We start from the raw sequence: 15,342 nt of genomic DNA on the forward strand, positions 1-15,342 counted from the left end.
TCCTATTTTAACATATTTTGGTATGACGAGGCCGGGGTTTGAACTCGCGACTTTCCGCTCCTAGAGCGGGCACTCTAACCACTACACCGCGGATGTAGTTCTAATGGACAGAGTATCTGCACTGAAAACTGAAGGTCACGGGTTCGATTCTCGATTGCGCAAGCAAAATGACGTTAACACTGTTTGTTGTTGCCCAAACTGGCGCTCGCAATTACGGACATAAAACAAAGGCCGATCCTGTGTTTTGTGGCTGAGGTGGACATGCATGTTAAACTGCGACAGGTGCGTCATTTGGCCAGTTCCACTAACGGGATCCGTGAAGAATACTGAAGATGTAGGTTAGAATTGATCTTCAGCATTGCATCCTTGTCATAAGAGGCGACTAGCGGGATCCGCTGGTCAGGCTTTCTGTCTTGGTTGACACATGTCATCGGCTCCTAATTATGCAGATCGATTATCATGCTGCTGATCACTGGATTGTCTGGATATTTACACATAGCCTCAATAAAGACAGCATGTTGCTGTCGGCGGCGTTAAACAACAAACACGCAAACTATAAACGGGTGTCAGTAAGCGCACCAGTACATGCACCTATGTCTTGTCAATAGACGAATCTTGGCATAAACTTTCTTTTCAAGCAAGTATTTAGAAGATTGCCAGTTAACAATGAAGAAGACAATTGCAATCATTTTTCAAGTAAATATATGTCAGGACTTACTGAGTGGAGGAGAAGAAGAGTTTGTTGCAGGAGCTGTAACTGCTGGAGTTGTAGTCCCAGTTACTGGATTCACGTTGCCATTGCAAAGGTCTTCACCACAACAGCGGATCCCGGCTTCACCCAAAGTCGTCATGTGGCCAACACACTCCTGGTAGATATACGAACGTAGGGTGAGTGAGCACCGATCTACCCACTTACGATGACGAGGCCATGTGTCAACCAAATCAGCAACCCTGACCACCCGATCCCGTTACTCGCCTCTTATAACAAGCATGGGTTGCTGAGGATGAATTCTAGGCTGCATCCTCACGGGTTATGAATAGAGAGTAATTCCTTTGTGTGATATCATTAAGACGTGTTGGTCACTTATGTTTTATGATACCAAAACAGAAACGGGATCAGTGATAATCTATTCGTAGGATAAGACAAACCGTAACATTCCGGACTTTACAGAATGAATAATTTACCAAATATTTCTTTTCCACAAATACAGTTTTCATGCATTCACACACGTTATCAAGGGGTCACTTGGAAAGTCACCAACTATTGATTACATACCGTTTTCTCTTCACATCCAAGATCATAGACGGTCACTCCGAATTGAAACATTCTTCTCACTGAGCAATACTGGCGAGGAGAAATTTGTAACTCTGTTAGCATAGGCTATGTCGTTAAAAGTTAGGTCAAGCACCCTAAAATCGTATAAAGAGAATGTTGTTTACTTATGCAAAGCTGCGGTCGGATGGACGGCCTAGTGGCTAAAGCATTCGCTCATCACGCCTAAGACTCAGGTTCGATTCCCCATATCGGTGCAATGTGTGAAGCCCATTCTCTGGTGCACCCACCATGAAACAAAATTCACTCACTCATTCACTTACTATGAAAAATTGCGAAACAAATAACGTGAGTCCTCAAAGTAAATATACATACGATTTCTATTCATGTCCACGTGTGATCTATAATAACCTAAATAAGACGTTAGAGTGTGCCATTTGGTAACCATGACGGCAAATGGCATTTCACTATCGACTATGGTCTGCATCTGCGGCCACGCCATCAAACCACAGTGACTAGGGACATTAACCGCAGTGACTAGCTCACTATCGATCACGTTGTAAATTCAAACACTGCAAACTTTGAACTGTAGATAGAGTGAGTGAGTCTCGCTTTACGATGCAATATTCCAGCAATCACGGAGGGGGACAACAGAAATTGTACAGTGTAACACATATTATACGGTAACCGATGTTGAGAATGGAGCCGGAGTCGTCAGCGTGACAAAGAACACTTTAACCACTAGGCAACCTCCCTACTCCGTTAACCAAATTAAGCCTACCAGTGCACCTAAGATCACACATGTTACGGATCAGTAACGCTTATACAGGGCGAATTAGCCCTACCTGGTCAGGGCCGCAGTATGTTTTCTGTTGACAAAAAGATGGCTGGGGAACGATCCCACAATTCCAGCATCTCAGACTCCCTGTTCTGATTGTAGTTGCTGCAAGTGTCAAATGTTACCTGATAACGATCGTAAATCAAGATAAAGTGCTGAGACTCTGTCACTTAGGGTTCCGCATTGTCCATGCATCCATTTCATGCGTCATGACATGGAGCCAGTAGCGCTGATGTTATGGAATATTCATTGACTCATTCACATTTGCAAAACAGCGCTTGCAATAGTGTCAAGATGAAGAAAGTGTATTTACTGTGTAATTGCATGATATAGCTATGAATACTAAGCTATGATACTAAACGACCACCCTTGTAATACATTTTTAATCGAGTTAATGATTTGGTTCCAACGAGCGAAAGCGAATTTGGTACTAAATCGTTCACGAGTTTTATAAAAATGGTACATGACTGAATGGGTTTGGTACTCTGTAAGTCTGTTTATTACACTCCAACATAATTATTATCTGATAGAAATTTTTATGGATCACTCAAGGTCTAATACCTTGTAGCATTGTGACGACATAACAACAAAACACCATGTCGTCATGGCATCATGCGAAGTGTAATAACATTGTAGATTTGGGAAACAGTCATAATTATTTTCCACGGATGATTATTAAAGGAAATTATCTGCTGCCTCTATATCTTTGAGAGCAGTATTATAATTGATATACTTATGATTTACTTGGTGGAAGAGATGACTTTGATTCAGTTACTGGATTCACGTTAGCGTTACAAAGGTCCTCATCACAACAGCGGATCCCGTCTTCACCCAAAGTCGTCATGTGTCCAACGCATTCCTGGAAGAATATTAGTACAAATGGAGACGGATAACATTGCGCCTGGGCTGGAGGACACTGACAAGACGTGCATCATCATAACAAAGTGATTGATTGAGTTAAAATTTAAAGTTATATCGACCGTATTTCAGTCATACCTTGATCATAATAATAAAGAGTAGAGGAGGTCACATGTCTGCTCCTGTTGTTGATTACTTGATTGTATGGTCCAGGACTCGGTTATTTACCTGACCGCCTCCATATAGCTGACATACAACTGAGTATTAATATCATGTTAGAAATTGCAAATTCCGATGGCTCCAATGAATTCAGGTTCACGAATCAGTTCCTGGTCTGAATAATATTTGTTGAAATTTGGTGTATGTTCGTGCTTTGAGATTATTGGATACATCAGCGTTTCAGGTTCGACCGCCTCCATAACCTGGAATATTGCTAAGTGCGGCATAAAATTAAATTCACTCAGCGTACGCTTCATGTGTTATCGACATCTATGAAACATCTGAAAAGTCATTGAGAGCTGAATAATTACCTTTTTCTCTTTACATCCAAGATCGTAGAAGACGAGTCCGAATTGGAACAGTTTTCTCACTGAACAATACTGTCAAGGAAAACATACGAGCATATGTTACAATGTGCGGCGTTTTTACAGTTGAAGTGAAACACAGTAAAACATATGTACACGTCATATACGTCTTTATCAGTGCATTCATACACATTATGTGTATGTGTTTCCAAAATATTATAATCGTCTTCAATTCTAAACATTACATTGAAATAATGATTGTAGCCTTTTAAGAACTGCTAGAAACTACTGAACTGAATATTATCTATAAAGATAGTCTATAAATATAGTCTTTAAAAAGTAGGAGAACTTATATTTATGACACAGAGTTGGAAAAGGGGAAGATATTTCGGATTCAGTCAATGCTTATATGGTAATAAGGAGTGTTTTGAGAGTGCGTCATCACTTGTATTTCCCTATGACCATAGTTGTTAGCACAGTAATGGCTCTTGAAAGGTGACTGATGTATGACCAGAAAGACTCTAGTCAACCTAGTGACGCAAGATGATTGTCAAAACAGACATCAAGAATTAACCCCCATCCCCTACAGCTCCCCCTCTCTCACTCTCTCTCTCTCTCTCTCTTTCTCTTTCTCTCTCTCTCTCTCTCTAATAGGGGCAGAGGGGTTATCTAGGGGTCACTCTGGAGGCCCGATTGGATTGCCCACCCGGGTAAAATTTGTTAAACCCATTTCTTGTGTCGCCAAACATGATGTTGCTGGAATATTTCTAAACAACGGCGTAAAATCATACTCATTCAGTCTAATTAGTATATGATACTGTACATGTCTTCCCACTTCCCACTGTGCTGCTGGAACAACGGAACCAGGTGGATCTCCATTTAACAAAGAATTTTAGTGCCTGTTGAGGAACATGGGGATGAGGAGGGATAAATCATGTTTGTATTTAAACCTGGTTGTTGACTAATCAACTGAATATCGGTAGCCTATTTTACTTAAGATCGGTGACAACTTCATAGAAAGAGAGAACGAGATATACCTGGTCAGGCCCACACTCTGTCTCGCTCTGGCATAATGATGGCTGTTTGATGATTGGACAACTTTTGCACTTTATTTTTCCAGTTCTTATTGTTGTTGCTGAAAAAGTCACAATGGATAATGATTATATATTAATAAGTGTGGATATATACCCGCCCCATGTGGTCAGTTTTCTGTGGCCTTGCTGACCTGTTATATCAGGAAAACATACAGCTTTTCACAAACTGGCTCGCTGAATGTGGTCCAACACTTACCCGAAAAAATACGGACCAAGACGATTTGTTTCATGTTTTCTTAACCCATTTATGCATAGGCCCTTCGGTTTCATCACAAGTTTGTCAGCTTGTTTCTTTCAGAAAGCAGCGAAAGGAATGACGTATCATATTATCACCAAATATTGTTTTCCATACTTTTTTAAGAATGCAAAAGAGCGTCCCATAAACGGGGAAAATGTGCACATGAGTAAACTTATATTAGGTATAAGTGGTTTGAGATCAACCTCTTAAATCATATAATTGACTCTTTTTCTTTTATATAAATCAATTAACAAATTGAAACCTGAACATTTCATAGGCATTCTTGATCCCATTAAATGTTTTCTGAGGAACTAGACATATAGTTGATGAATGTATCCCCATATCTGCACATTGACTCATTTTGGGGACGGTACTTTAGTGGAATACTGAATATAGAAAAAAACAAACCAGTTTCCTTTCCGATTTGAACAACGAAAGTTTAAAAACATTCGAATGAATTTACATAATTAAAATAGAGACCATTACAAAAATATCGCACGTGACTCTTCGCCGAATTGACCTGTCTTGTCACTGGTAGTGGCCATGCTTAAAGAACATAAACTCTACAAGTAATATGAATGGTTCAACCACTAAATCATTTACTACGCTTCATTTGCGCCTACACTGCAAGTTTCTATCTTCAAAGAAGGAGGGAAACCTTTGTTTTTGTTTGTTTTTTTAAGTACCCCTTCCTCAAAAGGGACGATATGCATAAATGGGTTAATTAATATAACACGTTTATGACATCACTATCTGAGGAATCCAGGTGAAGGCAGTCACGTGATCGTGCTCAACAATTCCAAGAAATCAATACGAAGGTTGGACTTTGTCCATACTTACCTCACGACATTAGAGTGGTTAGCGTTGACTATTGATTTTGTGGCAGTATGTTGTTAAATCATATCGATCTCGCATTCGGTTAACAAAGTGAGCAAACAGACCATTTTTCAAGTGACATTTGACGCATCGACTCTCATATAACTGGAAGCAATGACACGGCTATACCTAACCAGGAATCCCACGGCATTGGTGTAACATGTTAGAAGCTACAGCGAAACGTCGCATGTATTATATTAAAGAAGTTGTGCATCCATATAACTCTCCTTGCTGTTCATTGCACAAATTTTACCATTCAAAGAAGTGACTATGTCTCTAAACCGCCGGCTTGCGATATAACTGGAATATTGTTCAATGTGGCAATACACAGAATCCATAAAAGCATTGTGGGAAATATACTGAACAGCAAAAGAAACGCAAGTTAAAAATATAATAAAATCTCTCCAAATAAAGCGTTCATGGTCATGGAACGTCCGTGGTAAAGTGACAAAAGTCCCGACTTGCGTTTCTTTTGCTGTTCAGTATAGTTTCCAAATTTTGCCAGCCAGTCGGGCAAGCTATACCTGAAAGTTACTATCCCACAAAATAATTCACTAGTCCAAAATTAGAATGTATAAACTCTGCAAAAGATTACAAGAGGATATTGACGAGTTTCATCATTAATCTGCTAATATGATGAACATTATTATCCCACCCCAATCTTGCGGTATTTAAAAGTGTATTATAACTTAACAAGTAGTAGAGTGATATATTAAAATAAAGGCACCCTATGAAAATTCAAATAGGGACAGTGACTATGGAAATGTACTGGCCTGACTGGATTCTTTTTAGCCACGGACTAGCGGGCTACACAATGGCTACTTTGCGTAATGTCACTAGTATTTGTCTTTCTATTTTAGGAATGTAGCCTAATTCGCATAGATTCTTAGTCTTGGCACGATAATGCTCGATTTAAGAATCCTTTACTGAGTAGAGTATGTTACCAGATAAAAGTAATACGATATACCTGCATATGTCCATAGTATAATCCTTAATAGGTTCACAGTTTCATCCAGTGCCATTCCATGGATCAGTCATTGATTTTTTGTTTATTTTCAATTTATTTACATTGATCTTGAATACAGTCTTAGGAGAATGCGAAATTACTATTTTTAAATTTGAGACACGACCTTCAAAAGTTTAACATATTTATCGGCTAGGTTTATGTCAGGAGTTTGACAACTATTAAATCCACGTGAAATATCTGCGACATAAGTAAGGCAATACGTATATAGGGGACAATTCCAAGGACCAACAAAGTCGTTTTTACAATGAAGGCAACGTTCCCGCGAAGACACTGACACCATTTGAAAAGAAAACAACGTAAAGCGAATCTGCCTTCTCCTTAACCCTAGGCAGCGGAAGGATAACCTAATTAAAGAGTTATTTCTTTACGTCGAAGATCCGGGTTCGAATCGCCACATGGGTAGAATGTGTGCAGGCCATTTCTGGTGTCCCTGTTGTGATATTGCTGGAATATTGCTGACAGTCACGAAAAGCTAAACTCACTGACTTAAAGACCTGAACATTTCCCGCGCCAAATGAAGACCCCATTTTACACCTGACGACCCCGGGGTGCAGGTAGTATAGTTATGTTGACTTATGTTGGGGAAACACAAAGATCTTTCTCCGGGAGAATCAAGGGATATTACACCTCGGTCCAAGAGTCATCCTCTACATCATCAGTCTCTTGTAAGTAACAACGACCATGATCTTCGTTCGTATCGCGAGTTAAAACTTCATTATGCATTCATATATAGAGAATCTCACCCTCGTGTCTACTGATATCAAATATAGCAACATGCGTTCATAATATTGATGAACGAGTGCTGATATAATTGACACGATGGTGAGATTTTATTAATCACCACGAAACACTCTTTTCACTGAAAAAGTACGCTTCTGAACACTGTAGCACCATCAGACTTGCAGTGCAGCGATGTCATCAAGTTCATGATGTCATAGCATTGTCAGGGCATTGTACAAACTCTACTGTCCTAGGAGATATCGTATGATCTCAAACAAGCGATATCTCTTGTGGACTCCAGTTTGGGATCATAAAATTATTTCCTAGGCTTGTGTTCAATTTGCCGCCTGTTTGGTACGTGTTGAATCGTTGTAAGGTAAATGGTATCTCATACACACTCGTGTAGGAATATCAAAAATAATAATTCTAACCTAATATACATGAACTCAACACTTAAAACATGTCGACCGTGATGTGTGTTACTTTTAGTTTGCTAAAAATACAATTTTTCTATGCAATGTTTGGAACTGACAAGGGATGTCACTTCTGATACACTCACCAGACGAAACCAAGCATATAAGTGTATTTGGAAATGCGACGTCACGGGTTTTACAAGGTCGGGTGCTCGCCTTCTATATTCGAAGTCCTTCAGTCAACTAACACTGCAAGCAGCGCGCACCACTTTACACCCACTTGACCTCTCTATTACGGCCAGTTTGATTTAATTTGAGACTGATGAATTGCCCACTAACGTAAATCTAATGACTGCAGAAAAACAACATTTTGCACTATCACAAGAAATCGACAAACTAACTCTGATGACTTGTCTCACAGTTTTGGACATGCGAATAAAACAAATTGCCAAATAAATGATCATTATTTTGTTGTCACTTTTCGCTACTTGTTGCAAGGGGGAACTACATTGTGTATGTGTGAAATTGTAATTTTACTACTATGCCTGTTGATTTCTTGTAACTGTGCAAAATTCGGTTTGTCGCCATTAATAGTTTACCTGTTAGTGAGGAATTCGCCGGTCTCTAATGAAATAAAGAGGACAGCAATCTCTTCGTGCGTGACGGTGTACAAGCCATGTGTGACGACATACTGCTTGACTTCAGTTTCTAAAATGTTTCAGTTGTATTATTTCTATCGCAACAATGAATGTGTTATCTAGGGTGACGCTGACAGTAAAGTTGAACATTATAAGAACATCTTAATTAAAAACTTATCGTTATGCTTGAGGAAAATAGCACTTAGATAGTAAAGCTGTTGTATCTCGTCGTCTGCTCGAAAGAGCTCGCGTGGAAATTGCGACCTCTAGGAGACGAGTCATATTGGAGTAGCGTCCCTTGAACATTCTTCGTGTAACCCGGAGGCAAAGATGTAAATATATACGTTTGGAAAACCATAGTATTTCACCGGCCGAATTTTAAGCGCTAATACAGTAATTTCATGTCAACCTAGCGGTATTCTAACAACAATACCCGTTATCCGTTTCCTTAAAAGAACGGGGATAGCATAGTGATTAAAGCGAAGACTCGGGTTCGATTCTCCACCCATTTCTGGTGTCCCGCGCCGGAGTATTGGTGAAATGTTGCTAAGAGCGGCGAAAAAGTACACTCACGCACTCATTCGGGAACGTACTACGACTGGTTTAATTATGACTTAGAAAAATCGTCTTTGTGATTTACCACTCGTGTTGACATGAGTGATTTGTTATTTATTACAAACACAATAAGCACAATAAAGGTCGACTTTGAATCATGGCAGTCGCTGATGACAGTGATAAAAAGGCAAATAATTAATCAAATCGTTTATTTAGATGACGTTTTCTTGAAATTAACTGTTTATTATCAGTGAGAGAATATGTTTATTAAAAGTGAAACCGTTCAGTTAAATAATGGCTACGTACTGGTCGGAGATGTAGTTGTTTTCGGTGAGGTCGGTGCTGGTGTCAGGTGGTCATTGTTCTCGTGGCTGTTACACAAATCGTCATTGCAGCATATGAATCCCTCGTGTAATAGCTGATCAACACCTTTCATGTGGCCGTCACATTGCTGTCGTAAACAAACGCCCTCAGTAAATATAGAAGTTATAGAAGTGAAAGGTTTCGTTAGAAACTCACACCACATAAGTTGAGGGGTAATGATTAAGCAGGTGAAACCCTATCCACCGACTGAGCATGGAAATAGAGCGCGTAAACACAACACATGGAAGGACTTGCTAGACTGTCTCACAGACCCCAAACCTCGTCATTGTCCCTACTGCCAAGCACTCTGTGCAATGCTAAAGCCTTAAATAAAGAAATCTACCTGTCGGCAGATGCTGAATCTCTGGTGTCTCTGGGTCTTCTTTTCAACTTTTATGGGTTATTTGCTTTCATCAAAATTGCATACACACACAATATATGAAAGAAGGTAAGATTCTATTTATCATCGTAAAAAAATCTTCGCAAAGAAAACATTCTAATCACGAGTGCGCCCTTACACTTGCAGGGCAGTGATATCATGGTGTTGTGACGTCATCACATTCATGACGCCTTAGCATTGCCAGGGCATCGTACAACATTACAAAATGAAAACCAACTGTCAAAATTTTATCTCCAAGCAGTATCTCCTGTGCATCGCAAATGAAAATATATATGTAGCCAAATTATTAACTTTTGTACGCTAGTGTAAGTTTGAGAACAGGTCTGTTTTCACAAAAGGCCTTTATCAGGTGACTGAGCAAGAATGAGCAAAAATTAGCCCTGAAAAATCGTGTATTAATCCACAGGCAAACTGTTGCGCAAATAGGATTGGCATAAACATGACCAGTGAAAGTAAAGCATATATGATTGTTCGTTTTCTCTTTCTTGCGCGGTCCCGATTGCGCTGCAGTTTGCCTGTGACTGATTAAGATAGGAAGAATTGTCTTTTTTTTCTGCTATGTTTAATGTTATCATTTATATTCACACCATGGAGGTAATATCTGTGCCACTGACCACACTAAATATAAATGTGCTGTGTCAGCGTGTACACGATCTCAAGTAGTTTTCTGTCTACACTGTTGTCGATTATCTTGTCGAAAGGCACGTTAGTGTCACATTTGTCAAATGCACACAGTGACGTCACACATGTAATCATCATGATTTCAAATATACCGGACCAATTATTCAGGGATATTGGTATATTTATGATTGATATTTCATCAGATTGTCAATGAATAAATAGATCATTACTCATAACTTTAAAATTTACACATATCCCTAACTATTTTTCACCAGTATATGTAACAAGGGTAAAGCCCTCCAAACGAAATAAAAACGCACTACAAACTCTACGTAATGAGATATCTCGCTGTTTGTGGTGCCCAATTTTAATGTATACTTCCACACAACCTTCTTTCAACACGCCTAACACATTCTGAAATTTACATTTTGTTCCTAAACTGAAATGCTGGGCTAGAAACAGAGTGATTCATACAGTCCCGAAACTATTTTATTCGAAACCTGTCCAGTTTAACGTATTCATTGGTAAAGAGCAGTGTGAAATTACACAGAGCATACTTTAATGAAATACATTCGATTATAGAGGAAATGTGATCAACAAGACATACCCACAGCAAAAATGGACTGGATTATCAGAAACTTCCAAATGCTGAGTAAAATGATCGCCGACACACTATCAAACCAGTCAAATATAACTCAAGGTCTACTTAGATTTACGAAACACAAAACATAAGGCCAAATAACTCACCGACTTTTCCAAACAACCGAGGTCGTAGAAAGTGAACTGAAACCGGGTCCTCTTCCAAATGGAGCAATACTGGAACAAAGACGTATGTTGTTGTAAGTACACAAGACCCGTGCTAAAACTGAGTGAGTGAGCTTAGTTTTACGCCGCACCCAGCAATATTCCAGCTGTATGGCGGCGGTCTGTAAATAATCGAGTCTGGACCAGACAATCCAGTGGTCAACAACATGAGCATCGATCTGCGCATTTGGGAACCGATGACACGTGTCAACCAAGTCAGCGAGCCTGACCACCCGATCCCGTTAGTCGCCTCTTACGACACGCATAGTCGACTTTTATAGCAAGCATGGGTTGCTGGAGGCCTATTCTACCCTGGGACCTTCACGGGTCTGCTAGAACTGATCTTCAGCAACCCATAATTAAGACGCGATTAATGGGTGGTCAGGCTTGCAGACTTCGTTGACACATGTCATCGTGTCCCAATTCCGCAGATCGACGTTAATGCTCTTGATCTCTGGGTTGCCTTGTCCAGATTCGATCACCTACAGACTACCACCATAAAGTTGGAATATTGAGTGCGGCTTAAAACTAGAGTCACTCACGCATTTAAGTACATCTGTGAAGATTCAGGTCTGATGATTTGCTTACTGTCTTGTTCAGAAGGTTGTCTATGTTTTGTATCTTTGCAACAGTATTACTGTTTGTGTTGTAAACTGACGAGCAAAAGAAAGAACACGGGTTGTGTTTCTTCCACTAAGATAAAAATAACAAAACTTTTCGATGACGTGGAAATGCATATTGAAGCACTCTGAAATACAAGTGTTTTATCAGCAAAATGTCATTGTTACAATAAACGCCGATGTAGTTATGACCACTGCACACGATTCCTACGGCGCTGAAAGGTCAAGGCCATTCAAAAGAGAGGTCGGTGGGTCCATGTGCCAGTCATGTGAATCGGCTCTAAGTTGAAACTTAAGTTTCAGTCCAGTTTCCATCAGGTTTCCGCGTTGCGGAAACAAGGTTATTTTTGCTGTGGGGATGACGTCACTGTGAACATCCGGTTACATGGGTGAATGAACCGCAGACAGCGATCCTCTTCGGGTGTTTTGACCCTGGGACGCCCAGTTCTGCGTCGACCATATATCTGGCCTGTCATATCGAAACCGTTAAACAGCTATGGTGCAACTCAAGGTCGCTGTAATATGGCTGTTGGAAGCATCCATTTGTGACATTCCTGTGGCCCGTTCTCGTTACACCGACGTCAATCTTGGCATTTTCTCGTGAGATTTGTAACAAGTGATCGTTCAGTCTTCATGACAAACTGGCTTGATACCCTCTGCATGAAAATTGCTTATGCATTGGACAATAATCGCAATTTTGCAAAACTTCGTGAAAGACACGCACAAATGTTTTGGTTGCATTATGGCAAATGATACAAGAAGGTGGCGTACTATACAGTCAGTCTTCTTCAATAATTTTACTACATGTAATTAGAACGCAAATTTGGTGTTGCAGCAACAATTACACCTGTGTACATTCTTTTGCTCGTTAGGTCATTAAGAACAAAGAGACGGTTATAACAAACTGTTCTGATGGTCCCCGCTGCTTAAGGTTGAAACGCCTACAACATGTACCAAAGTTCAATTAAAAATAGCTACAATCAATGGAAACTTTGATTTCGCCATGTAATACAAATGAGACTAATTATGCCTAGAAATTTAATAGTAACATATCATATCCCGCCGGGTACCCATTTTCTACTAGGTGAACGAAGGAACTCCTTTTACCAAATGAACTAATCCCCTTAAGGTGAGACATTCATCTTGGTTATAGGGCATGACTAAAGTTTTAGAAACTCCTAGAAAACTCTGCAGCCGTAAATAGAGTTCTGCGAAAGTTTTCATATCTACCGAAACTAAGGCATTTCGCCATGGAGACGGGTTAAATCCAAAAGAAATGCTGTTTTGATGTTGTCAAAGAATTACCTTGTCCAAGCCACATTTGGTCACTGCGGTACACATGCTGGGATGGCGAACTGCCTCACACTGGAAACATAGGCGGTTACCTCCCTTTGGGACGGCTGGATGGGGAAAGATATGCAACGTGAATAGAGCATGCTTGCCCCGGATACCACGTTGACGGACAGTTGCATAGAGGTTGAAGAAAAGTGGGACTGATCAGTATATACTACGTATGTGTAGTGTGTATAGATGTTTCACAAAGTGTCATCTCAATGTATACATCGTTAAAAAATATGAGTATATTTGACTAAATATTACCGAGATGCCAATGTGCTTAAATACAAAGGGATGTGATCTCACGCATGTTTTGAAATGATTTTAAGATTCTTTCATAACGACTGTATAACGACAAACGAAGTCATCGGCAGTCTTTACACACATTGCCACTTATGAAAGGGTGTCCTGACTATCGAGGTCTAACTGTACACATTTCAGTCACTCACGAAGTCCGCCACACAGGTCTGAGTTGCAGTGGTCCCCGAAACAGCATTCGAGACAGCCGTGTGGGCTGCTACCCCCAGCCACCGATCCTGTACTTTGACACACCTGTACCAACAAGAAGAAATGGTCGAGTAAATGAGGATAGTTTTTCGGTGTTTTCAGCAGAATAGCCGCCGTATCACTGAGGTGGCTACCCAAAATGGCTTCACACATTGTAGAGATAGGGGGAATCGAAACCGGTTCTTCGGCGTGACGAACGAATGCTTTAACCATCAGGCTACTCCACTGGCACCCAACAACAGGAAGTAGTGGAGTGAGTGAGTATATTGTTATGCCGGTTTTTGCTGCATTTCAGTCATATCACGACAGAGCACACCTATAATGGCTTCACATATTGTACCAGTGTTGGTCTTCAGCGTGGTGAGCGAACACTATAACCAATGGGCTATCCCACTGCCCCCCTACCACCACCACTACACACTACCGCAATCCAGCAATATGGACACATGACGAACGTCCAGTGCAGGAGTGCGCGGTTTGGTCTCTCGTTGGGTCAAGACGGTTTTGTTTGTATGTATAGGTCGTTTACAACGCGCTAGAGAGGAAATGGTGCCTGAAGAGCTAAACACATAGCAAAATAGAACTATGTAACTATGTTCGAATCTTCCATAGAAAGTCGCTTTCAAAAATAAGGGAGGCAACTGTTGCGTCTTACACGAATGAGTCAAAAATACGGTTAGTTGCTCCACTAAGTGGACGACCCGTGCCAAGTAAACAACTTTCAAAACTCTACAAATATTTGATATTTTATGACGAGATTAGATTTAGTTCGAATGGAGATAAAAGCATATAGCTCTTGGAATGTGTCTTGTCCTGGTGTGCCAAAAAGAGCAATACGTGTTATGAACCCGAAAAAAAATAAAATAAAATAAAACTAACGAATTACATATTTTATACAAGATTTACTTGACGAACCACTTTCAATCCAAACTTGGTGCAACGTAGGTAAGTACCTGTTTTTAAGGAATGTATAGACCTTCTTCGTTTATCAACTGATTGCCAGGAATATATGGAACTGTTATTTCTCTCTCATACAAGTGAGCTGTGAAGTAGTCTAGCGGTTATGCGCTCGCTCGTCACGTGGAAGACTCGGGTTCGATTCCCGATTGTGTGAAGCCCAAGTGTCAGACCTCAGCATGATATTGCTGGAATATTGCTAAAATCGGCGTAAAACAATCCTCACTCACTCATCAGATACGAAAAGTATGTACACAGAAGGTCTGGATCTCTCCCTTTCCTCACGTTTGAAGATCCGGGTTAGAATTGATTATCGGTAATCCATGTTTTTTTCAAGAGGCGTCTAACGGGTGCTGCTGATCACGGGAGTTTGTGTTTCAGACTCCGTTATTTACAGACCGTCGCCATGAAGCATGAATACTGCTGAGCGCGGCGTAAACCTAGACTGGATCACTCTCTGTATTTTCTTTAAACAAAAACACAATGCCTGTAATAACAGCTTTGACCTGTTTCTTTCTGCAACCAGCCGTGAACAGTGTTGGGTTGACACCCGTTGATGAAGCATAGCATTGCTGAAATGAAACATACCAGTTTGTTAACATAAGAATTAAAAGACCATGGGTGGTTCCCTCACTAGAGTATCAGTATCTACGGCTGAGTAAACAGTGTTATCTACAATAT

General features: G+C 40.3%; 1 protein-coding gene across 1 annotated transcript in view; it reads right to left on the reverse strand.

The window, feature by feature from the left end:
- The window catches only part of LOC137260150 (streptococcal hemagglutinin-like), a 29,036-nt gene that overhangs the window by 11,982 nt on the left and 1,712 nt on the right, over positions 1-15,342 (reverse strand). Inside the window, exons 4-14 of the mRNA XM_067797848.1 lie at positions 15,168-15,233; positions 13,647-13,749; positions 13,168-13,262; positions 11,186-11,254; positions 9,361-9,505; positions 4,531-4,628; positions 3,500-3,568; positions 2,856-2,970; positions 2,119-2,216; positions 1,277-1,345; positions 719-866 (exon numbers count right to left, since the gene is read on the reverse strand). Of these exons, the coding sequence (XP_067653949.1) occupies positions 719-866; positions 1,277-1,345; positions 2,119-2,216; positions 2,856-2,970; positions 3,500-3,568; positions 4,531-4,628; positions 9,361-9,505; positions 11,186-11,254; positions 13,168-13,262; positions 13,647-13,749; positions 15,168-15,233 (1,075 nt within the window). The remainder of the gene's footprint in view (positions 1-718; positions 867-1,276; positions 1,346-2,118; positions 2,217-2,855; positions 2,971-3,499; positions 3,569-4,530; positions 4,629-9,360; positions 9,506-11,185; positions 11,255-13,167; positions 13,263-13,646; positions 13,750-15,167; positions 15,234-15,342) is intronic.

Source organism: Haliotis asinina, chromosome 13, assembly GCF_037392515.1.
Source record: "Haliotis asinina isolate JCU_RB_2024 chromosome 13, JCU_Hal_asi_v2, whole genome shotgun sequence".
NCBI lineage: Eukaryota > Metazoa > Mollusca > Gastropoda > Lepetellida > Haliotidae > Haliotis > Haliotis asinina.